The 27,528-nt window shown below is 32.0% G+C and overlaps 1 protein-coding gene across 1 annotated transcript; it reads right to left on the bottom strand.

The window, feature by feature from the left end:
- Positions 1–27,528, bottom strand: LOC118200590 (uncharacterized). Its single transcript, XM_035372549.2, has 5 exons — positions 27,383–27,528; positions 15,661–15,888; positions 12,748–12,884; positions 1,848–1,998; positions 1–243 (listed from the first exon to the last, which is right to left on the bottom strand). Exons 2-5 carry the CDS (start codon positions 15,665–15,667, stop codon positions 158–160), a joined length of 381 nt encoding a protein of 126 aa, XP_035228440.1. The 5' UTR covers positions 15,668–15,888; positions 27,383–27,528; the 3' UTR covers positions 1–157.

The raw sequence follows: 27,528 nt of genomic DNA, 5'->3' as shown, positions 1-27,528 counted from the left end.
TTATGTGTAGAAGAATATAATTTATGTTTCATAAAGACATAATTTATGAAGTTTATAAAGACACAAAAAATTCGTAAATGATATGGAAGTTTAAAAATGAAGCATGGACATTTGCTAGTTGAACATTCTTCAACACACATTTTACAACAGATGGGCTTCAGTATATGATTAAGTGCTCGTCATTAATTTCATCTGTGCTGTTCATTCCAATTCGATTGACTTTCATCTTTTCCTCCTGTAACTCTGAAAAGAAAAATGGGAATCGAAGTTAAATGTCATGGATAAATCAGAGCAACCAGTCGTTATAAGGTGAATTACAGAGCAATGGCTTAAGAGTATCTGTTATAAAATTCTGCTTTAGAGTCAATAACTGTTTGTTAAACAGTTTATAGAGACATTATTTTATTATTTATTGACGCCGGAGACGTGAAACATGAGCAATGTCTCTACAGTGGCTCCCGAACTAAAAAAAAGGTGGTGGATGATGAGTCTTTACCACCAGGGTGTGGAAATCGGGTACCCTAATCCCATTCGGCCTTTAAAAGGGGAGTATATAAGGTATTTTCTCTCTCCTTTCTGTATGCCTTCATGGTGTAATGGTTAGCACACTCGGCGCATATTTCGAGAGGTCCAGGTTCGAGTCCCGGCGAGGGCACTGCACACTTTTCATGTTTCCTGCTTCAAAAGAAACTAATGTCTCTACAAGTTGAAAGACTGAAAAGTCTGAAGTTGCGTTCTAGTATCACAATTAATGAAATTTGTTTATCCTACTTTATTTGGTTTCAAAACTGAGCAAATCAGGTAATTTATTTTAACGTACGAGGTATTAAACCTCTTAAAGTTCACAATAAAATCATTTTAAGAGCTATAAACTCTTTACCCACTCTTCTTTCGGACTGAAAATATCAGAAGACTCCGACAGAGGTGTTAGTAATTATTTGGGAAGGAGGTTGAGAAATGATTCCGAGTGCTTAACTAAAGTCAACATAGCAACATCTTGCGCCTTAACAGTTACAAAAGTATTTTAATTTTTGAAATATTTTCGGGATTTTCGAAATACACTGTGAAAGTTTTGAATAGTCCAATGATTATAGCAAAATAATCACTAGATAGTATATTTTTTCTAGCATTTAGAATATTCTGATGTAAGAAGTTATTTGCTGGCATGCCCTTAAAATTTTAAAGACTTTTACTTGAACAACACGAAGAGATATAAACTAACTTGCGTGAAAGTTTAAGAGGGCATAACCCTTCTTATTATAAGTGTAATTTGCTTTCTTATTTGGCCTGGGGTGTGGAAGTCAAGGTTTCATGACAAAAGCGTATTATAATACGAGAAAGAAATCAGTAATTCTGGAAGTTATAAAGACAGTGTCCTCAGTAAGATACGGTATATGTTCTATCCTAGTTCTATTCTATCCACTCTATCCTAGTTCTGAAAATAATTCTTTTTAGAATCAAATCTTAACATCAACAGCTAAAATCATTCCTTGATAATGAGATATTAATTTGGAGATAGGTGCAGGTTATTAGGTTTGAACACTTGCTTTCAACCAAGAGTTGAGTAAACGGATGCGTGAGAAAAGAATTAAATTTGCTTCTGCAATTTCTTTTATTAATATAACACCTATATTTAAGTACATAATCTGGGGAGAGGAAGAGAAAAAACTTAAAAGTATATTCTTATAGTAAATTTGCTGAAAAAATTACCTGGAAAATTTTCTATTCGCAATATTTTTAATTTGTGCAGGTTACTATAAAAAGAATAGTGTAAATAGAAACTTATGTAAATTTGCTTCGAAAGGAACGACTAGAGTAGCATCGGAACAATACATACGGATACTGACCTTGGAGCTCACTCTCATCAAGGTAATTTCGAATAGCATTTTGTATGAAAGGTATGTCCATGAGTTCTTCAGGGTTCAGCTCTCCATTATTATCTTGATCATATTGTTGAACCATGTCCACGACAAATCGAAGTGTCCTAGCAATCCGTCTCTAGAAAAACAGTAAAAATATTAAATATAATAACGTAACAATTTAAATTTATTATTAATATCTTTGCATGCTTTTTCATCGATATATTTTAAAATGTGTTATAAAAAATTCTTTATTACTGTAAAATAAATTTACTTGGACTAAGCATTGCGCTATGAAAATTACTCAATTTTTCATGGTAATGATGCCATGGTTATCAGTTTAATTACATCATTATAAATTATATACTGCAGGTTTCTTACAAACAATACAGTTGAACAAAATACGTTATGAGAAAATTTATACTTATTTCGTAAATTTTCAAAAATTATAAAAGTAATTTTTGAAGTGAAAACTATTGAAATTATTAAAAACCACAATTTAAAGGATTTCTTTTAACAGCAGTAATTATGATGTATCAATGCACAAAATGATGCTCCTTTAGACTGAAATTTCTATTCGTGAATAAGACTAATTAAGCTATACATTTAAATTTTAAATTTATATCTTAAAAATGCTATTAAAATCGTGTTCAGGAAACAGTTTATTGTAAATATAAGCAATTTTGGAGTTTCCATAGCAAAGGCGTAATTAAGAACATATATGATAATTTAAAGTTATAGCATTTAAGAGAAAAAGAGCTATAGATATTTTTGCTTGCATTAGTAATTATTTCAAATGCTTAAGCATAGATTTAGGGATTTTCAAAGGACTAGCGAAGATTAACTTTAAGTGGGAGGTATGATGAAATCGAGAGCGCATTTTAATTCAGCTTTAGATTTAAAGTATAACACTGAAGTACAACCACAAATCATAAAAGATTTTGGCTGTACTTGTTAGTTATTTAGCATATTAAATATTATAAAAACACATACATAAAAAATTAAAACTCTTGGGCAAAAAGTTATGGATTTTCATCTTTTACCATGGTCTGCATAATTTACTTAAGTTTTCTCATCTACATTTTGTTCCAGCAAAGAATTTTTTTATTAAATTAAATTTGTTACGTCTCATTTAACAAACAGAAATAGCAACATGTTTTTATCTCTTGCATTTGAATAAATTCTATGCATTTTTACCTCCCAACAACCTATATACATAGGTAAGGGAGGTAATGTTTTCGGTCCAAAAACACGATAGTGAATTTTCAGTGAGTAAACATGAAGAGTCTTCAAAACACATTTTTACTACTTTTATGATAATGTTTGCCTGTATGTGGACTCTTATACCAACCTTTCAAAAAATACCATTCTCCATATTTAAGCTTTTTGCATTTAAGAGTTAATTAGATTTGAGGTAAAACTGGACAACCAGAAGAAGTACTGTACTTGAAGCTTGACGGTTCCGTTAAAGAGAAAAAAATCGCACGCGATATCTTTACCTTCTGCCACTCTATGAACGACATAGGTAAGGGAGATAATGTTTTCAGTCCAAAAATTTGATAATACATTTTCAGTAAATAAGCACGAATAAGAGTGCCCACAATACTTTTTAATTATTTTTACAACGATATCTGTCTGGCTGCCGAATTTGTATGTGTGTGGCAATACTTTTGTCCTCGATAACTCTAATATGAAACTTCAAAAGATTTCTATTTTCCTTATTGACGCTTTTTGCCCTTATGCAAAGAATGCATTAAATTTTGGGAAAATTTGGACAAACGGAAGTGGTACTTTACAGGAAGTAAAAACAATCTTTAATTTACGTAGCGTATTCGGAAACTAAGTACCGTTTCATTCTAGCGCCGTCGCAGCGCTGTGGTAGGCGTCCCGCGCATGCTCACTAGTCTTTCTTGTTCACTGACTTTCAATTGTCGCCATTTTGGTTGCTCTATGTTGTGTTTTCAGTTTGCTGTGCACATTCAAAATGTTTAAGACAATTAGTTCTCCCGCTGACTGTGAGATTCGTGCCGTGATTAAATTTTTGAACGCGAGGAATGTTAAACCGGCCGAAATTTATCGTCAAGTGACAGAAGTTTACGGTGAATACACGATAAGTGTTGGAATTGTGAGAAAGTGGGTAAGAATGTTTAATGCAGGTCGAACAAATGTCCACGCCGAGGCTCGGAGTGGTCGGCCTTCTGTTGTCACCGATGATTTGGTAAGGATAGTTGAGGAAGCAATTCATGAGAACAGACGCTTCACAATGACAACTCTTTCAGAGGCATTTCCACAAATTTCACATACTCTTTTGTTCGAAATTGTGTCTGACCGCTTGAATTATCGCAAATTGTGTTCCCGGTGGGTTCCAAAAATGCTCACTGATGTTCACAAAACAAAGCGACTTGGTAGTGCCCTGACATTTCTCACGCGGTACGGTGATGAGGGAGAAAACTTTTTAAACCAAATTGTGACAGGTGATGAAACTTGGGTGTGTCATTTCACACCAGAATCGAAACAACAATCGATTGAGTGGAGACACACTCATTCTCCGAAAAACAAAAGTTCCGAAAAACAAAGTGACAATGTCATCACAAAAATCATGTGCACTGTCTTCTGGGATAGGAGAGGCGTTTTGCTTATTAAATTTCTTCCCAGAGGTGAAACCATTAATGCGGCACGATATTGTGAGACTTTAACAAAACTAAGGCGTGCCATTCAAAACAAACGAAGAGGAATGCTCAGTAAAGGAATTGTGTTGCTCCATGACAATGCTCGGCCCCATACTGCTGGTGTCACTCAATCGTTAATTCGACAGTTTCATTGGGAGCAGTTCGATCACCCGCCGTACAGCCCGGACTTTGCGCCGTCCGACTATCACTTGTTCCTGCACATGAAGCGCGAGCTTGGTGGCATGCGCTTTGGACCTGACGATGACACGAAAAATGCTGTGGAGTCGTGGTTATCGAAACTGGCGGGAAGTTTCTTTGACGATGGTATACAAAAACTGGTCACCCGCTATGACAAGTGTTTGATCATTGGCGGAAACTATGTTGAAAAATAGTTTAAGACATGTATTTTCATGTAAAAATAAAATTGGATTCGAAAAAATTGTTTTGCTATTTTTTTTTTTTTTTTTTCTTCAAAACGGTACTTAGTTTCCGAATACGCCTCGTATAACAGGAAGAGTAACTTTAATTGAAGCCCATAACAGTTTTTAATAAAAAACTATATTAAAATATTGTTAGAAAATTTAATTATTTTTTATATAATGAAACTAGGAAACCTCAATCAATATGCGCTAAAAGGTACAAAATTGGCGAGATTGCACTAACTCGGAGCCTTAGCCATTTTTGATTTTAGCCATTTAAGCCACTGTAGCACCCGTTTTTTAGAAACACTCCTACAGCAAGAACACTGCCTAAAAGGTAAAACTGATATTACTTTTTAAGAGACTGAATTAGTTTATTTAAGTCTCTTGAATATTTTTTAATTATTAACTCATTTTAACTGTATCTGAAATTTTAAACCTATTTTAATTTTCTCAAGTTGAGTAATATTTCTTCTATGTTAATAAAGAAATCACAGTTATTATAACTTGTGATAACAGTTGTTATAACTGTGCTAAAGAATTACTTACTCAAATGACTTAGTAAAGTTTTAATGCACACGCATCATTAATTAGGAGACTGAACTTAGTTACAAAGTTTGAGAAATTTGCTTTTGAATATGCTCCCAAAAATTTGAAATTCTAAAAAGGAGCATATTGTAGGATTTTAGGAGCATTCCATATTAAAACTTTTCTCTTTGCTGAAGATAACTAATTACATAGTTTAAAAGTAATTGTAGTAAGTAATAATGTATGTTCTAAAAGAATCAGTTTAAAATAAAAAATTAACAGATGCAAATTACTGAGTTTGGAAATGGAACAACTTTTCATAAAAGAAAGTTTAAGTACCGTCGTATTTGAAGGAAAATCTGAAACGGGTTGTGATACTTGGTTACAAAAAATGACCGGAAAGCTAAAGCTTTAACTAGTCTAAGTATTTCAGATTCGCCGCCCAGACGGTATAGTGGTTAGGGGAACCTGTCTGCTCTGGTTCGAATCCCGAAGAAGGCGTTGAATGTAAAATTGTCTGTAACTTCATAGGAGGTAGAGGTGGCCGCCTATTAGGTGCTTCCACAATAAAATGGCCACCAACTCTGGCCTTATAGTGGCCAATTCCGTTATAGCCAAGTGCCCGCCATTGGAAAAAACAGTATTTCAAATTCCCAAATTATCCATGTTCTACAAGGTAAATCTATTAAAGAACTATAGCAAAAGTTAAAAAATCAGTTCATGACTTCATAAATTTAACTAACAAACTGTCTCTTCTTAGAAATTTATATTCTGTTTGATATAATGAAGATTGAAAATGCAGTTACACATTAAGGCAGTTTTAAATTTGGCTGAAGAGCTGCGTAGTATAGGTGAAGGAAGTAAAGAAAATTACTTGATAGCAATGTTACTATGTTCTTTGCCAGATTCTTATAACTCTTTAATAACCGCATTAGAAACGAAATCAGAAACTGAACTGTCGTTAGAACATATTAAATATAAATTAACAGACGAATATTGTAGACGTGTTAGAACTAAGCAAATTCAAACATTTGATTCAGTTGCTTTAAAAGGTAAAAGCGAAGATAAATCAAAGTATAATGTTAAGCGATGTCGTACATATTGTAACAGAAATAACCATGTAAAGAGTAACCGTTTTCTTTTAAAACGCAACAATAAGACTACCTCTCTAAAAGAGATGTAAATAAAAGTAAAATAAGAAATTTTTAACTTTTTCGTGATTTTAGAAGCGGATATCCGTGTATCTTTTCCGTAAGACAAGCACGATAGTATATCAATCGATACGCATTATAATGACTATTTCATTACAATAACCGGTACAAAAAGTCCCAACTGCGTATTAAAACAATTTTTGCTATCATGGCCACTTGTTATATTCGTGATTTTTCTGTCGAATTATAAAAATATATTTTTCTCCATTGCTAATTATCTGATCAGATCGTATAAGATTTTGATAGCATTAAAATTACATTTGGTATTAAGCAAAAAATTTAGGTAATTTTCTTAAAAATTAAGTATACTTAAATAATTATTAAAATTACTGTGTATAACAAAATATCCTCTAATTAGGTAGTCTCGTAATTGAAAAAAAAACTGCATAAAACTAGCTAATGAGCTATTCGGGTAATTATGAAAAAGAAGAAAAAAGTAGAAATTGTGAAAAGGGCAAATCAGAAAAACAGAAATGTAATTTCAAATGTTTTATTTATTTTTTAATGGTATTCAGTATTATAATACATAAGTTCAAAGTAAATAATTTAATTATCTAACTAAACTTTGAAAGCAGTAACAGATTTTTAGCCAACAATGTTTGTCCTCAAGAGCATTATTAATCTTTACCTTAAACTGACTTCTTTTCATGTATGGGAAAGCATTTGACCTGCGACAATAACGAAAAATCATTCCTTAGATCTCCTTATTGGGACATCTAATGAATTACAGAGGGTTCTGGTGTCGCGCACCTATGTTTTTGCAGTCTTTGTCACAGTTTACCTCCAAAAACTCGGAAATTGCTTTCACAATGAGGCTGAATATCAAATTGTGAGGAGTGCAGAATCGCTACTAGTCTTTATCACTAACAAACTTGAAAGCCTTCAAGTCGCAGGGACACTAAACAAGGGGTCAACTGAAATGAAAGAAGCTTAAGGAGCCAGCCAATAAGAATAACAATAACAATATGCAACATGTTTTCTTTTCGAATTTGCTTTCAATTTACATTTGTGCAGCTTTCTTTAACGTACAGTTCCTAATGGTGCCTATCTGGAGCTACGCAAAAACGAAGCCGGAACGAAGGTTAAAGTTGTGAAACGAAGGAAGTTTTAGGAGCTCCTTATTTTCATATAACTACACAAAGCACTGCTAAAACATTATATGTACGTATTTTATGGAAGAAAAATACCAGTCTATTTCTATTTACGTTCAAAATTTAAAATTTAAGCATATAAATCTAATTCAGCAAAACATCTAATGCCCACAGAAGGCTTGGGCCCTTATATGGCTATATTTCTTGTACACCTCTATTTACTCTATTTACTCCACTGTACATAATATGATTATCATAATATGTGGAAGACAATAGGGGGATCTAATAATGAAAAATATTTTCTCGGTTGTAATTAGAGAAAGTAAGCATTTAAATTCAAAATAACTCTCTAGGAAAGAAAGACAAACTGCAATAAATAAGATAGTTAAGTGCATCAGCAAGAAAATAATTAAATGCATTTTTTTTCATAATAAGAATACCTTTGTTCATATTCCACAGTTTTATCCGAGTTGTGCTGCCATCTATGAAACAACATAGCCATGAGGTATGTTTCAGTGATTTTTCTGAAATCTAAAAGTGAAAATATATTTCACTAATTTTTTATATTTTAATTTTAAATTTCTTTTATATCCAAAGTTTGCCGGTTAGGAATCTCTTTGTCTGCAATTTAAGTTTGCGTCTACAGTATTTTCCTTGTCTTCCTAATCGATTTCAAGAACATTTAATTTCAGCTGTTTGTCAGGGGCATTTTATTTCCGAAAAACTTGGATTTTTAAACAGAGATACACTGCAGCTGCTGTTCTGGTTAAAATTCGTTACCTTTTTGATCTGTATTGAAAACCTACTACTACTACGATTTTTGAATTTTTTTCAATTTGTTTAAATTTATTATTGAATTTCATAATTGTTTTCATCTTCTATAAATGAACAATTCCTAGCTGCCTTTGATGGGCTTCTGCGCCTTTATAGTATAAAAATTATACCACTGCACCGCATTTCAGACTTCCACTTCTCTAGGTTGATAAAAAAAAAAAAAAAAAAAAAAAAATTATTTGTGCTCATAACGAATCACTCACAGAATGTCTATTTTTGGCATTTTGACACCTATCTTAGAATAGAGATGGCAGCACTAGCAGAACTTTTTATCGTTGATCTTCGGACGTGAGGAGTATGTTCTCAAGTAACTTCCAACAGTGGTCTCAAATTTAAAAAATTGCATTCAGGCCGAATGCTTAATTAAAAAGCAGCCGACGGGCTAGATTTTTTTAAAATTTAAAACACTTTTTTAGCAAAAACATAAATAAATAAAATAAATTATAAATTTCACTTACTGAATGTTTATCAAAAGATACATAAGCAATAAAAATAACAACACAAAGGGAATAAAAGTAAAGATTTTTATTTAGATTCTATCTGAAGTCTATAGGTTGGTCTAAAATATTTGAAAGAAATTTTTGTCGGTTATGCTTCGCAATTCAAACGACTTGAGTACTAAATATTAAATTCCAGACTGACATTTATTTCAGATAAATTCAATATGTTAAATTAATCACTAAATAGCTTACTTTAACTGGAAAACCGCTAATTTCAAAATATAGAAAAAAGCCAGCACCTGTCGGCTGGCAAACTAACGGGTTTATAACTTGGGCTAGATTAATCCATTAGGCATATGTTTTCCGATACGTAGTTTCTTGTATTGTCTTCACAATAAATGACAAAAAGCTGCTGTTTGCAATAAATTTTTATATTATCAAAATCTTATGGTAGTAACTGAACAGTAATCTAATGGTAATATAAATCTGTTTCTAATTTCTCCGTATTTTGCGCATAAAAGTAAATAAATCTTTCTATTAATAACTTACTAATTGGACTTTTTCATCTCGAAACACCCCCCCCCCCAAAGCCAAATTTTACATTTACAAAAATCACCCAAATTTGTACTGGAAATATTTCTACAGAGTCCTTTATCTTATTTTGAGAACTTATTGTAACAGGAAATACGTATCTAGGCTCAATATTTTAGAAAATTAACTTAAAAACTGCACTTCTTGAACACCTTGTATTTTTTTCCATAATGTTCAAATCCAGTGAATACAAAATGCTTGGAAAACTATTTTTTCCTAGTTTAGCTATCTTTATTGTACAGTGGATTGATAAAAGACTTAGTACACTTGAAGGGATAGGTGAAAGAAAAGCTGATGATACTAATACTGGACAAAATGTGAAATATGATGAAAGGATAATGATCAAGAGGAAAGTCTTTAGAAAGAGAAAGATTTCTTCTCAATGTAAATCACATGCTGACAGCCGAAATGGGAAGATGATGTCCTAACTGTTATAATATAATCAGGGTCGAAACATTAACATATTTATATCATATGAAAAATACCGTTACGCAGAAAATGTTTATTCTATATCTTATCTGAATGATATGGATACCACCTTAAGTATAGATATGTCTTGTCCATCCATTGCTTATATACTTAGAGGAAATATAAAACACTAAACTTATTTATCCGAGTTTCTTAGTAAAAATATGTTCCGCTGAATGGGTTTAGTGAGTCAACAATTTCTCACATTAAAATGCTGTTGCATTAAAAGACTTTAGATCTCTACTGATCATTTTTGACTATTTTTTAACGGTCTTTAAAAGAGACTGCACCATGCATTACATCATTAATAGATCAACATTTGAAAAGCCGACTTGAAAAGTTTAAGTTGCTATACTGTAAAATCTTTTTCTTTTAACGTTAAAGAGCTACCTAACTTGCATGGTTATAACTTACTTAGTATTCATTAGCTTCAGTGAAACATTTTGTTTCAACTTCCAAATTGTACATTGTTACATACTTAATTTTTAACAATAAGCAATGACTTTAGATAGAAATGAAAAGTGCAGAAATATACGGTAAATTCTCTTCCATGTGAAATATATCTGCGTAATCTTGAGTCCACATTGTAAAGCACATTTAGAAAGTTTTAATTGGATTTCTTTATTGGATTCAAATGAGTACCATATGAACTGGCATACCTATAACACTATATATATTCCTAATAAACACTAAACAATACTACAATCATTCGCCATAGAGTCCTTAAGGGAAAATTCACATGATGGTCTAGTCATCATTTTTGTCACAGTCCTAAGGTGTAAAATCATTAACTTTGTCTACATCTGTGGAACAGGATTTTAGAACAGCCAATTAAGAAATAAAAGTTGCACATTCACGAATGTCGAGCTGACTCAGGGGAATCGTCGACCGAATGTCAATCCGTGTTCCTTTCGCTGTGAATAGTCATTTAGTATACTGAATTATTCTGATGAACGGTTACACAGCTAATGCTGAGCGAACAGAGATAGATATGGAAGTTATAAGGTATTTCTCCCGCTTTCCTGTGGGTGCCTTCGTGGTTTAGTGGTTCTGCACGCTGAACCGGTATTTCCGTGGTTCGATTTTCGGCGGAGGCAGTTGCTAATTTTTCAATCTCTTTTGCTTCAAAAAAATCCTAATGTCTCTACAAAGTATATAGTTTTTGTTAGAAGTATACAGTGCTAGAACATTGGACCAAGCTCTGTATGGTCAGTGAATGAATATGTAGATGAAGATCATGGCAGCAAGAGAGTTCTTCACATATACTAATATTCCCTGGAATTACTAATCACAACGTAATATCACACCCTTTATGCCATAAAGATGAACAGTTAGAATATTTAGGCAAAATCATTATACTATTTTCTGCAATGTAGCAAGTTCTATTGCCTAGGAATAAAACTCATTTAATGCCATTTGTGACTGCACAGCCCTTGTATGAGATTTTTATAAGGCATTGAAAATGCTCAGCAGTTTTGCAGGTTATTCATTCTATACAGCTGTCTAAAGTTCTGCTAGGTTTGATGGTAAGGGTTTTGTGTGGCTGAAATTTCTCTTCCGCAAAGTCTCTTTGGTGTTTGATTGGAACCAAGTCGAGGGAACCTGGAGGTCAATCTAAGGCTTTTAAATCTGATGAACGGTTACCCAGCTAATATTGAGGGACAGAGATAGATGTGGAAGTATATAGTTTTGTTAGAAAAAATCAGCGCCAGAACATTGGACCAAACTCTATATGGTCAGTGAATAAATACCCAGAGGAAGATCATGGCAGCAAGAAAGTTCTTCACACATACCAATATTCCCTGGGATTACTAACTAAAGACAATTCTTCAGTATCAAATATCATTCATCAGCCTGAAAATTCATCATATTGCATAATGGATTCTTGTGTTAATATCGTCTCTTGTAAGGCCGAACAATATTACGACACTTCGCAAATAACCAGTGGCATGTTTGTTGCCAAGTTGAGGCGATTCTACCTCGATTTACCCTATCAATAGGAAACACGATTAGTTTTCTGGCTGACAAAGCTAATTTGATGCTGGATATACTGCGGTATATACTATTCTAGTTTCTGATATGTATTTTGTCACCATTAGTGAAAGGCGGTTTCTTATTACAACGTAGTCTTTCATTTACAGTAATCAGACCAGATTAAGAAACGGAGGTCAGGATCATGCAGAAAGGTGTTTTAGACACGTGGACCTCAGCTGATGATCTTTCGAACATTCAAACAGGCTTCTTCTTTTGTTACGTATAAATTCCCAGTACGTTAATCAATTCTGAGTGTTAATGACCCACATGTGAATCCTGTATTAATATTGCTAAACAGACATCATCACTGACGATTATTTCTGTGCTCTTATTTCCCTGCGATGAAAAGTGCATTACATCTTTTTATTTATAGCTACGATTTACTGATTAAATGGCGCACTTTGACTCTTAAAACTGATAAGTTTGAATTTATAGATCTTTGTATTTTAGCTTTATAGAAGGAACGCCGCGCTTAACAAATTCAGAGAAAAGTGTGCTTATTTACTTTGTATTTTAGTGCAATACATCAAATTCAAATCAAATTTATACAATGAGATTTGACTAGCATTGAAAAAAGTATGACAAAAATAAAAAATAACTTACTACAAGATTTGGCAGGGTTGAATCTGATCTTCGGCCCATTCGAGGAATGGAATTTGCTGTTTTGGCGAAAAACTGACCCTTGACTTTACAATGTGCAAAGCACATTACTAAACATGTACATAACAAGATATGCGAGGCTAAAAAGAAGAATAAGTGAGATTTAAGTAAATAGTGAAAATTACTAAAGAAATGAAATACATTTAATTTGGCTGTAATACCCAAATATAAACTCAGTCCAAACACCTGTTAAAGTTGAGAATGATGAATAAAATAAAAGCTCGAATTGTTCCTTGTAGGATTAAAATATGCAGAGAAAGCTTAAATATTAATGAAACGTTTAATTTGTTTGAGCATACTTATGTTTTATAACAAAGTATATATTAGATATTATTGTATTCATGCCTGAAAGTACATAAAAATAGAATATGACCTTAAAGTGTAGTTAGAGTAAAAGGACTAAATGGTTCAAAATTGTAATGAGTGCGGTCAAATTTCATAAAGGATTTGAAATTTAAAATTTAAGATAAATTTAAAATTAAATAATGTCACTGAAAAAAGACTGATGTTCAAATTTAAGAGAATAGGTAGGGTCTCGTCTAAAAATCATATAGTTCTTAAAACGCGACTAACTACACCACTCATAAAGCGAACATAGAGTTTTAAAATCCGTTTATCTGCAAAAGGACCTGCTGTTTTCGTCCCTATTATTTCTGCGCACAAGAGTTTAGCATGGTGCAGAGAACATGGATTTTAGACTAAGGAGCAATAGAAAATCGTTTTCGTACAGATGAGTCTTGATTCAACCTAACCACTAATTTTCATTATAACCTCATTTAGAGAGAATTAGGGACTCGCTCCTTGCCCTCTAGTGACAAGTATGACAGCATAGGTTTGATAATTTTCACAGATATCATACTGGATAGGCGCATCATGTCCTTTTCAGATGATCAGTAACTGCTGCGAGACATAGTAAAGAGACCTTAGAGTTCTATATTTGCATTTTCATTTGTCTTTCAGATCATTTTATGGATGAGAATATTCGTCCACATAGAGCTAATATGAATATGGATGAATTTCTGGAAAGAGAGAATATTAACTAGAGGGACTGGACAACCAGATTGGTTTTAGACTAATAACCTTATAAGAACATATTTAAGATGCTACCAAGTCGACAATTGTAACCGAGCTTTCCCCTTTCATAGACTTCCAATAAACGATAATGTTCAATAATGTTCAAAGGATGATTTCGCTTTCCTGATTCCCTACAGATGTAGAAACGTTCAGAATCAGATGTTGAACTAAACTTCGACTCATTAATATTGAAAACTTAGAATCATTGTGTTCACTTGAGTTCTGATGTTTTTTACCTCCATTAAAGTGATCTCTCTTTTGTTATGAACACAGTAAAACACCTACCTTTGGCTTTTTTTGGCATAAACGCGTTTTCAATAAGTTTCCTGTATAGAATTCGTCTTGATACATCAGTTTCAGTGGCGGCCGCAATCTCTGAACTTAATTTCTCAGAATTTTTCTCAGCGACAGAATGGACAGCAGACCTTTGGAAGAAACGTGCAGCTGAAACCCTCCGCCCCCTAGTGTGGTTTCCGAACATAAGGGATTAATTATTCTCTTTCCAGGTTTTTAACAAAACGGGGAGAGAGCTTTGGGTAAAAAAGTTTTTTGATGCTGTAAACGAGTGAAAGTAGACGCATTTTAGCGTCATCGCCGCCTCAGTGGCCTTTGTATGAATTATGACTGAAATGATTCAATTATATTAATATCTATTCAAGAATTTCTAATTAAGTTTTCAAAATAAATATTTAAAAAGACAACCTGTCTTTTCTTGCACCCAACACGGGTGTTCTGACGTTACACGGCCGATGATTCGCCTCGCCACTTCACAGGTTTCTTCCAAATGATACTTCGAAGCCATAACAACCGTTTTGAGATCTTATATATTGAAATCAAACGCTATATTAGAGAAACTTACTCAGATATTCACATTGCGCCAAGCGCTTATGTCAAATGACACAGCGTCTTGATTTGCATATCAGAAGAATTTTGATAACTTTCGATTGGATAATGCTAATTATGCTTATTTTTCACATCATCGCTGCAAAAATTCATTCCATTAGTTGGATATTTCACAGAATATTATTAGTTTCTGGGATGTAAAAGTAAATTTAGGCAAGCATTCATATAGTATATATGTATATATATATACAGTGAATTAGTTTATTTTCCTGTATTATTTAAACCAACGAAAAAATTAAAAACAGTTAAATAATTATTAGAAAGTTCATTTTTAAAGTAGCCCGAAAGATGAGAAAACGATCTGGGCATTGGTGGTCAACTGTATTTGTTTAAAAATAAATCCCATATAAATTATATTTTTTCCGAACCATTCACTATATAGTAATTAAATAATCTTAATGTAAATTGAAAATAAATTTCAGATATTAATAACTATATGTTTGCATTTGCCTTAACATAAAATAGCTAATGTAATTTATCATTGAATGTGTTACAGAATCAATGAAAATATGGATGTTTAAATATAATTAATCCATATATTATACATAAAATTTTATTGCACTTATAATTTCCACCGTGCATGTTAAAGAAGCAAATATTCAACATAAAGGCTTTAAAGTTCGATATCTGTACCTATATATAACTCGGTTTTATTTTAAAACAGGTATATGTATCTTTATTTGTACTGCATCCGTATCAGTAATTAAAGGTAAATAACAAAACGTTTACTCTTAAGTAACAACTTCCATACTTCACAATGTATGAACAGAAAAGAAATTTATGATTTAAGGAAACTGAATAATATGACGAAGATTGACACACATATCTGAAAAGCAATTATAACAAATTCTCTAAACAGTCACTAAAATATAAACTTACCACGCATTTCTTCGTTTTAAAATTGCAACTGTTCTTTACAAAGCAATCTTAATGTGCACTCTTCAGCTGAACAGTACACTTCTTTCAGCACCTTCTGATGAAGAAATAATGAATTAGTAATTTCTTTTGGGTATCACAGAGTTCAAGTTATATTTCAATGATGCGGGTCCTGCCGGATCAAAAGCTCGTTTCCAATCACTCTGGTGGCAGAAGAAAACCCAGATGTTTCTGAAATTTACACATAAGTAAGATTAATGTAATAAAGTGGTTTATTAACCTTCTTCTAGCAGGTGGAAAACTTTCTGCAGTCATTGAATGCACTGAAGTTTCACAATATGCTGCACAGGAAACATCAGCAGACATTTAAGCTAAAATTCATATTTATATTATTTGAAACAGATAGCTAAAGATCTGTGCTTTTTCTGTATTTTGCAATTTGTAATGAAGGTGTTTTGAGATTTTATATATTTTTGCCTTGCCGCGAAGTAAGAACTGAATTAATTGAATAAGAAATATATTACTAATGAAATTCTAGAAAATTAGTTTAAATGAAATGCAGCAAAAAATATGTATAATTTTATACGCTGTACACGGAAGTCATGCAGTGTCCACATCAGATTTTACCTTTAAAATGCTTTCCTTTAAGCTTAAAGTAATATTTTATTTATCAGGATTTTATGAATAACTGACAATTTCAAATGCAAACTAATTCAAGCATAAATGTGTAAAATTAAATAAAGAAAATACGGAGACGCTTAATTTTAAGTTCGCGTGATTCATGGTGGCTTAACTTGGGGGTACTAACAGCAATAACTAAATTTCAGAGCTACTATTTACAATAAACTGTTTTCTGTTTCTTCGCCTCTCCATGTTAAATCATACGATTCTACTAAGCAAAAAAAAAAAGGATTACTTTTATTCTTTTAGTTAATGTGCTTTTGAGGTTTATGCTCCAGAAACGTTTTTTATTCATAATCTCAGTTGTTTGGAACCTGTTGCCCCTGATAGAGGCTTTTCTCCTCTAATTATTTAAAAAAAATCTTTAAAATATTTTCTTCTTGTCGTTATGAAAGAAGGACGTTCTTCTGTTAGGAATGGTAACAATAACCTTGCTGCCATTCCATTTTTTCTTTATAGCTGTTATAAAATTTTTCGGTTTCTCCAGAAGCTCATTTCCAGACAGTTTTACAGTCTAGAAATATAATTAGTTGTTCAGTTCTTACAAAAACCTATCTTCTGTTGAATTTTAACATTCCTTGTCAGTACGGTTTGATTTGTATTGGCTTAAAAAAGCACGAATGTAAGTTGGAAAAGAGGATATAAATAAATTTTCAGTTCTGATCATAGTTGGTCTGTGAATAACACAATGCACAAGAAGTATTTCTGGATTCTCATATTTTATCAATTTTAAGCAACCCTTTCTCTTATTCCGTGCTTTTAATTTATTTTTCAACCATCATATTAGGAGCACCATCTGCAGTAGAAGATGTATTCTATTTTTTATTGGTATATTTTTTATATCTAAGTAGTTTTTTAGCTTACTATAAATATCTTTGGAGGTAGTGGTGCTTTCTAATGATTTACAGAACATTTCTTCGGCAAAATCCCCTTTATGAATATATCTTACACAAGTTACAAGTACGGCCTCACTATCTCTCAAAGTTGGTTGATCCATTTGTGCCGAAAACTTTCTTGTTTTCAGCTTTTCAACAAGTTGTATTTCAATATCCTCACTCATTTAATCTTTCTTCTGCAAACAGTATTGTTATTTAGTGGCATAGCTTTAACGTCTTTGTCATCTTTTTCTAGAACAGTTTTAAATGCTGATATTGATGGTTTGATTAAATTCTCCCCTATAGTACGGCTTTTCCCAGATTAAGCGATGAGTAATGAAATTTGATAAATAGCCTCAAGAGCACGATTAACAGTTGCATTATGAGTAGTAAATAGACACTTTAATATTACTCTTTTTTAAAAAATTTTCCTTAAAGTGTGAAAATAATTCAAATCTGAATTATCAGCATTATGTTTCGCCTTCAAAAACAGAAGATTCATGCAGATTAATGCCATAAATTATGCAGATTAATGCCATAAATTATTTGCTGCTAAAAAAAAGAGAAAGAAATTGGTTGGATATAATGAAACCGGGATACTTGAGACTCAAGTTATCTAAATTGGAATCTGACATAAAATTTCTTTGCAGCAAGTATCAAGCGCAAGGAGCGCGTTAAATTTAAATAATAAAAATTACTAATACTTAAAATAAAAAATTCTCACTAAAATGAGTTTTTTCTTGAATTTCAGTCCTCCATATTTTGAAAGTTCACTTACTGTGTTTGCTCACAAAATTTCGTAGTCATTTCTTCCTAAAAGCTATCATTCAAGTTTCTTTTGTGAAAATTTCAATTTTTAAATATTAAAAATTATGTATATGCTAGGGGGAGCTTAAAACTTTTAGAGAGGATTAGGTGGGGCAAATCAAAAAAAGGTTGGGAAACACTGATCTAAAGGCATTTCTTCTCTGAACGAAAATCTCGGCCTTGAGAACACAAGCGAATCTTTTTCTGCAGACACAGCTTTGTACATGAGTCGATTCCACGTCTGCACTTTAAAGTTTTAAGATGGCTTAAATCTAAGCATGTAACTTTCATTAAAGTTCACAGCCTTGATGGAACTCTCCAATAAACTAAGAAGTTCAGGACTAATTTTGTAATATATCCCTGCGAGTCCATAAGTCCTGTGATCCAATGAATCATTTATTAATCTTCATCTATTTCGCTTTTAAATGAATTCACAAGCTAAGATTTATGCTGCTATTACATAACCATCAAACAACATTGCAATAACCAACAGAGTTGGTACAAGACAAGTCATAATTTTGCACGTAATCTCGAAAGTATCTGAAGGTTTTGCTGCCATTTGTAAGAAAAGAAATTTTTCAGATTAAAATATAAATTCTTCCTCAAGTTTAAGTTTCAGTATACTTAAATTTACTAATATATAGCTTTGTTTTTCGCACCTGTATATTCATCAAAGAAAAGAAAAATTATTGCTCAGATTATTTAATTTTTAACATACTTAAACACTTGCTTAGAGGTAGCAGATATGACGATTTTAGACGAACTGTGATGTGGCTGGAAAATGGTTTCGTTGATTTAATCTTAAACGTTTCGTGATAAAAATGTCGATACGCATATCACCAAATTCTCTGTATTTGCATTAGAAATAATAGAGCAGTTTGGCCTAGAATAAAAGCAAAGTGTTGCTAGTTGCATTACCTAAACTTTGAACACATATTGCATTCAATGTAAGTCAAACCAAATATAGTGGATTCTAACGATTCATTGCTTTCATATTAGCTTTCCCACTTCGTTTAACATTCGATGCGTCATCCCCTATTTTCTCGTCAACAACGATTTTTATTTCAAACATTTTAACAATTTAAACAGAGCCGGAATAAGGGCGAAGTAAGGGAGGCATTTGCCTCAGGCGATCAATTAAAAGTAGTAACAAATTAGCTACGGAAATTTAGAAATTCATTTTAAAACTTCAGTTCTGTGTTATACACAATCCATATGAATTAAGAGAAGAATTAGTAAAATTTATTTATTCTAAAAAGTGCTAACCTTTCCCGGTACTTTATATACCGACACCTAACATTAAAATTTGTTGTTGGAACTAATGTAATGAAACTAATTTGCGCTTTTTGATACTAACGTATTGAACTGCATAAACTAAACTAGGCTAGAAAGCACCATGCTGCCGAAATTAGTTTGCAGTTTAATGTTCTACCAGGTTCCTTTAGTTTGAACTAGAGTTTTTTACTTCGTCATAACAAGTTTTCCAAAGTTCAATAACCAAATATTGGCAGTAAAGAAAATGCCTGAAATTTGCTGCAGCAGACCGGCTACAGTCGAAAACATCGCAGAGAAAATATTGCAAGGCGAAAACGTCGTCATACAAAACATTGTGGGAGAAAAGAAAGCAAGCAGAAAACATCGCATGCAAAACATTGCCGTCGAAAATAAACTGATTAAAAATTTCGCAGTATATAAACATCGTGGTTGAAAATATCATGGTAAAAAAAAATAAAGCACCCTCAAATCATCGAATGACGATAACATATCTGTAGACGTTAAAAGTTATAAATGCGTATTTGCATAATGATTCGTGAGCGCAAGAGTGAACGAGGAATACTTTTACTTTTATATTTTGGAATTAACTAATAAAGTTTCGCTAATAAATTAAAAAGGACACTTAAGCATTTAAAAACTGAGAGGAAACTTAATGCTACTTTAGCATTTAACTAATTTTATAATATGATAATACATTAAACACTTTTAATAGAGGTAACCATATGTTGTTACTCATCTTCCTTTGTCTAATCTTTTTTCTACTATGTTTATCATAAAAATTTACCAATAAAACTTTATAAAAAAGTGTAATTAATCAACGATCTTTATTAATTTACTATAACAGTTTAAAATTCTATTCGCTGCTACACCTAGAATTATTTTTCTACTCATTTTTTGTCTTTGAATGCTTTTGAATGCTTTGCAGCAAAAATTTATTAGTTAATTAAAAAACGTAAAAGTAAAAACAAAACAATCCTCATTCTTTCTTGCGGTCACAAAATTATTATGCGAATATACTAATTTTTAAAGTCTGAAAACGCATGTATGCGACGTTATCATTACGCTACGATTTGATGCTACGATTTGCAGGTGCTTCATTTTTTACCAACTCATTGTTGACGACGATGTTTTTAAACTGCTAAAAAAGTTTCTGAACTGTTTTATTTTTTGTCGATGATGTTTTACACCACGAATGTTTTAGAATTGCGATGTTTCTCTTTGTTTTCTTGTCTCCCACGATATTTTATACGACGACCTTTCCCCCTTGCAATGTTTTCTCCGGGATATCTCTTCGTCCGCGATAAATTTGCCGCAGTAATTTTGGCGGAAACCCAAAAGACAAGAGCATCGGAAGATTAAGCAAGGATGCTTGAAAATGAAATGTAAAGTATGATTGCCCTTCTGCGTCAATTTTTTTTTTTTTTGTATAAAATTGCCTCTGAACAACAGTACGATATTTAAAGAAGTTTTGTTGTTTTGTTGATACTAATCTAACCGATATTAAAGTATGTATATATATTCTTCGCTTAAGAAATTAAAAAAAGAAAAATCGGAAAGACTGAAACGCAAAGAAAGGAAAACAAATGAATGGGATAACGCTGTTAATTTAAAGATTAAAGAAAAAAAAAAAAAAAAAAAAAAAAAAAAACTGAAATTAGACATTAAAACCATTTTGACCCGATGGCAAACTTGTTTCTAACTGCAAATAAAAATTAGTCGCAAACACTTATCATATTTTCTAAATTTAATGCATTTAAATCCTCTGAGCTGGGCTGATGAGGCGGGGTAAAAGTAAACAAGCATCTAATAAACGTTATTGATTTTTAAAATTTTTCTTATCTTGTAGGAATATGTAAAAAACGATAAAATACGAAAATACTATCTTACAATTGTTTAAATGCAATAGAACAAATTAGAGTTAATGGTTTCAATTAGACTTAGCTGGCATATAATATATTAATTAGCTGGCATATTTGAGATTGGCATTCTGATGAAACTTAAATAAGTCTTTCTTGCAATAAAATTTCATTTGACTAGGCATCGGAATATTAAAGTCTGGTAATTAATTACAGTAAAGCACGCGGGGCTATCTGTTTTAGGCGGGATGATTTGGAGGAGAATATTCTAAGATGACTGTCTCATGTTCAAGTTAAACATGAGAAAAGTCTGAAAACTATATTAAGCCAATATGTTCGTTACGAATCGTACCAAAAGAAGTTGCTAACGTTACGCACTCGATTAACTGTGGACAGAAACATTCACGGAAAAACCAGAAGCATAAGATTCGTGTTTAGTAGTTGTTAAGAAAACCTTTCTCAATCCAGAATATCTATTAAAGTGGAAGTTTTACATAAAATTCATTACACATAACAGAATTCGAAACAGAGATGGAAACATATTAACAATATCCTTAGGAAAGCCAAATAATTTCAGTATGAAACTCCTTATCAGTTTACGGCAGAGTTACTAGCTACATAAGTTTATTAGTGCGAACTTAGAGTAGTTATGGGTTTTGAGTGTTAATAAATCATTTGTGGCAGAAAATTACTGCAAACATTTTATATCAAAATCATAGCACTGAATTAATGGGATCTGTTATGGGACAATGCTCACTAAGCAATTATCTTCAGTGAGATATTTGAGTAATGTAGTTGGCAATTAGCCACCGTTAAATTAAACCTGTTATTCTTTTTTCTAATAACAATATCCTTATTTTCAAAGTAAATAATATGGATATATGATGGGCATCAAGATCAAAAGTGCATCGTTATTAAAAGATATTCCATTGCAATGGGATGAAAACAATAGCGTTTTGAAGAAAATCAATTTAGCATTTCAATGTATGTTATCTGATAGAATTGCAGAGTTCCTCACTGTGTAATTCTAAGTTACTGTTGAAAGTGAAGAATCTTAAGAACTAGTAAGCGAATAATCGCTTGAGTTCGTGTGACAGGAAACAACAAGATTTAAGGGTAAAATAACCCTTTATTATTCAAAATAAGATTTGACAGAACTCCGTCTTGGAGTTGTACAATAAAGCCGACACTTGGGCTTGAACTTAAGAGACTAAGAATTAAACTAAACTAATATAAATTAAAGAGGTATAGCAGAAGATATCAAAATTTATAGAGATATAAGGATTTTTGGAAACAAGAGAGATAAAAAATTAGCAACTACCATCGCTGGGAATCGAACCACGGACCTCTGAAATACCAGCCCAGCGTGCAGAACCACTACACCACGAAGGCACGCTAGAAAAGTGGGAGAAATACCTTATATACTCCCCTTTTTTAAAGGGCGACTGGGATTTTCAGGGGACCCAATCGCCAAATCCTGGGTGTGGAGAAACCTCATCCAACACCCTTTTAGTTCGGGCGCCACTTGTAGAGACATTAGGATTTTTGGAAGCAAGAGAGAAGAAAAAATTAGCAACTGCCTTTGCCGGGAATCGAACCACGGACCTCTGGAATACCAGCCAAGCGTGCAAAACCACTACACCATGAAGGCACGCTAGAAAAGTGGAAGAAACGTTAACGTTAATAGACTGCGAAGCTACCAAGGGCCTAAAGTACGGCCGAGTGTGATAATAGCTTACTTGAGAGTAGCCTAAAAAGGCGGACTCGTGCAGCCAAAATACCTGGTACCTCTCTCGCTAAGACCGAAGAACTTCGCGGTTAAATACCACTCTTCCTCATTATGTATTCAGATGTGATTCTAAAACTACGTTCTGGCCGAAAGTGGTAAGTTGAAGTTAAGAATCGATAGGATAGGAAATTTAACTCCAAATTTAACTGTTAATAAAATTAACATAATCCTTACAGAATTTAATGCTGAAAAAAAAAAATAAAGCCTTGCAATCAAAAATTATACTTGTCTTAAAGCCGTTTGCTTAATAAAGGAATTATGCCTTTTTTTTTTTACTGCAAACGAGAAAAAAATCTACGGTCTAGTAATAGTACTCTTGAGGCAGACACAAAAATCTAGCAATAGGGATAAATATCTAAACAAAATTTGAATAGAAATGGCAAGGAAATGTTAAGAAATCGGATTGTCAAGAATCAAAGAATTTTTCAGAAAAAATATTTTTTTTCATACTAGAATTTAAAGAAGTGTTAGATGTTTTAACCTCTCAACTGAAGGGGAGGTTTGAAAACTTATACGAAATATATTCCAATTTTCTACTTTTACAAGGTGAAAAATGAAACGTCATTAAGTTTAAATAATTTAAAAGCAACGGCCCTTAAAATATCAGAATGATATAAATGATACAGAAATTCAGTCAGAAATATCTAGTTTTAAAAGTCACACACTGTTTCAATAATTCTGGACATTAAAGCAGCTAAAAGCTTAGATCCTTACACTAATTTACGAATATAATTTAGCTTATTAGCATCTGAATTTGGAAGTAGCAATAAGTATATTTTAACGTTGTCAGCTACTGTTGCTAGCGGTGGAAACATTTTTAGTAAATTTAAAATAAAAAAATATGCAATAGCTTCATTTAGTCAAGAATTGGTCATTTTTTCGGTAATACATAAAGTAAGAAATCAAGTAGATTTCGAAAACATTTTTGATGATGTTATTTCGTGAAAAGCAAAAACAATAGGTTATTAAAATGCTTGAAAAATTAATGCAATAATTTTTCTATTGGTTACAATACCATTTATTTTATTTTAGTAATTTAACAAAAAGGAAAATTAAAATTTTAGTGGTTTTCATTTCAAGCCTATAACTTGTTATATGTGTCATTATTCTGTACATATTTAAATCTAAGAGGGAATATATTTGTAAGAGTATTATATTATGATTTGAAATAGTTATTTTTAATGAAAATTAAAGTGTACATATATAGTTAACTTGTATTTTTTTTTGTGTGTATATATTTCTTCTTCTTCCTTTTTAACATTTTTATTTTTATTTATTTATTTATTTATTGACGTTTTTTCATCAAACGGGTAAATATCTTGCGTTGTGTACAGAGCCGTTCAACTTAGTGCTTTGCCTCTGGTGAAAAGATAAGTAAGCATGGCCCGGTCGTTATAAACAGATGAATTTGAACGGTGCATGTATATCATCATGGTAAAAAATCCTCATTAGGCTCCGCTTGAACTGCTATTCTGTACCGAAGTACGCAGCATACGACATTGAACAATTATTTATTAATTACAAAAATGATGCAAATATTTTCAGATGTCATCAGTTAGGTATACTCTACATTGCCTGAGTTAATTATATTATAAATTGCATCAGATAAAGAAACTATTTCCAAAAATAAAATAAAAATATAAATTATTAAGAAACGCATGTATTGCTTTGAAATCGCTTTGTACGTTAAATATTGTTTAATTTTAATTTGAACGGTAATTTTAAGAATTTAAAGGCATCGAACTTCCAGACCTCTGAGAATTATCTATGCGCGACGCTGCACGGATGCTAAATATTCTGGTAGCTAACGCAACCATAGCATATTGAAGGAGTAGCATGACGAATAGGAACGAACAAATTGGAGGAATAGGAATGAACAAAGCATGTTAGAGAGAAAAAAAGGAGAGTCTCAACTATCGATGTTTTCTAACATCAAAACTGTTTGAAAAACTAATATGCTGTTGCGCTATTGCTAATCTTTCTGATATGAATTATAGCCTAAATGAGGTCTACAAATTCATCGTAGACCATCTGAATGAAAATCACAAAATTTCTTCAAATATTTAAAATTTCACAGCAAAGTTTTTTAATCTTTAGTAGGAGCAATGTCCGTTGTTCTTCGAACTTTTATGCATAGCTTTAAATCAGCTATTCGATCCTTTATACATAGCTTTTTTATTTAAATTTTTGTTTCAAGAGATTTCGAGTTACAGTAGAAAATCCGAGTAAATTAAAATGCTTGTGCTATAATATGCACGCAATCTTACGCGTGTGTCTTCAACAATTTTTGCAGTTCCTTGTGTTACTATATATTATCCGGTTTCATTATCTGAATTTTATCGTCTCATGTTAGAAAAGTTTACATTCCAAATGATTTGAGATATCTTATGAATCGCATTTTCTCGAAAGGGTTTCGTGTCTTTATTTTTTAAGGTATTTAAAAGTTTATTTATAAAAGGTTATGATACATTTCAGATGCACTGTAGTAATGAGAATAATTAAAATCAGATGAAAATGCGCTTCCTCTGTAATCAAATTACACACTTGATTCAAAATATTAAGCAACTGGAAGTGAACAAAATAAATTTAATTGCTCTGGAAATAAAATTAAAAAAAAAATTTTAACAAAGGATTTCCAGTATTAAATAAATCTTAATTCAATCAAAATTTAAACTTTTTAAATTTAAATTTAGAAATAATTACTATCTTGACTATGTCACTGAAGGTCAGTCTAGCTCAAGGAAGTTGGAAGGTTTCACGATTTTAGCTATCCGTTTAATCATTTTAGTTTTCTTGCTCATATCAACCTCTCTCCCCCCCCCAGAACTATGTAAATGAAGGAGAAAATAAAATGTCTTGATAAGGTAGTTTGATGATTGTTGATTAACTAACGAGTAACTAACTAATGGGTTAATTATTAGTGATTAACTATTTAACTTGATTATTACTGATTAATTAATATCACCGATTAACTAATCTTGAACTCGATATTACACAATAATGTTTTTTTCGTTGCTGCTGACACTAGAAAACGAAAAAAATTAGGGATTCCGTGAAGGATTTTTGAGTCATCTCGAAGTTGGATTTGAAGTGGCGCTTTTGATTTAAAGCTAAAATACTTCAGCAGTTACTGAAATAAATTTATAACCAAACTATTCATTCTTCTAATTACAAAGTTATAACCAAACTATATATTCTTCTAATTACAAAAATGTTTCAAATGACGCAAATATTCATTTTCAATAATACTACTACTGTTGATTTAAAGGGTATAATTTCCTTTTCCCGCTTCTTATTTCCAATGTTATTAAAACGATGTGATTCTTTTTCTAGCTATGAATTTTAATTGAATCCTACTTATAATAAAACAATAAATAATTTTTGATGAGAAATATCTTTAAATATGTTACACCTATGTAATCATATTTAATTATCCGTGAAAATGTTACGCACTTTTATTTAATTGCATCGTCATTCGAGAAAAATGCTTTTCTTCCTGCTTAAAGCTATCATGAAAAACTTAAGAAGGTATTTACCCATTTGTCTTTCTAGATCACAATTTTGAGAAATTAGGAAGACAAATTTGATCATTAGAATATATAAATCCTTTAAAAAGTTAATGGAGTTCGATAAATATCCATAAGACAAAAGTCATACGAAGCCGCCCAGACGGTATTGTGGTTAGGGAAGTCCACTGTGGTACCGAAGGTCCCGGGTTATAATTTCGGAGCAGGCATGGCTGTAATTTTTTGTCGTTCATAGTTGGTAACAGTGGCTCACCAATTAGATGCTTCCACAGGCCACCACTGCCGGCCTTAGTAGTGGCCAAGTCTAAGTCAATGAAAAAAAAAATACATAGATAAGAGAATATTTTGTCTAACTGTTAGGCTAGGAGCAAGGAAAACTTATCCAGAGCCCACATGCAGGATTGTTTGACTCGAATTCATTTTGTCATTTGCAGAAACAGTAAATTTAACTTAGTTAGGTTTGCTTCGCATTTATTATTCAGCTACAGTACTTCCAAATTAAACAAGTTTTACTCCGAAAAATTAATAAAAAAATTGAGTTATACCGAATGTACATAATATCCCTACTGATATATATATATATCGTTAGAATAATAAAAAAAACTTGTATGTCTGTTAACATTAAGCAATAATGTGTTAAATTTGCGTATTCGATTAATATTCAGTGCAAAATGTGACGGATTAAAAATGGAGACAAAACTCAGAATGTTTTCCAAGACTTATTGTCTGAGCGACACAAAATTCACTTCTCTAAATTTTGATGATTTTATTTTATCCAGAATTCGTTGCCAAATTTATCGAATCAAAATTTTCACATTTATTCAAGAGGGGAATAATAAAACGTAACGTAACTGAAAACTTAAAATGGGGCTAAAGAATGCAAAGAGGGAAGAAAAGCGGAAAGATAAATATTACCTTTTGGGAGGTATAAAGATTCCAAAGTTTGAGACTGGGACTGCTCACTCACATTTGTGTTACTTTAAATATAAATGCTTGGGAATTGCTTGATTTTCTCGCATCAGCTAAATTTTTACCGAAGTCGAATGAATTCGGAGAGCAAA

This window comes from Stegodyphus dumicola, chromosome X1 (assembly GCF_044657685.1).
Source record: "Stegodyphus dumicola isolate Sdum_Otavi_A_Nest chromosome X1, ASM4465768v1".
NCBI classification, from domain to species: Eukaryota; Metazoa; Arthropoda; class Arachnida; order Araneae; family Eresidae; genus Stegodyphus; species Stegodyphus dumicola.
This window is presented reverse-complemented; position numbering and strand designations above follow the sequence as displayed.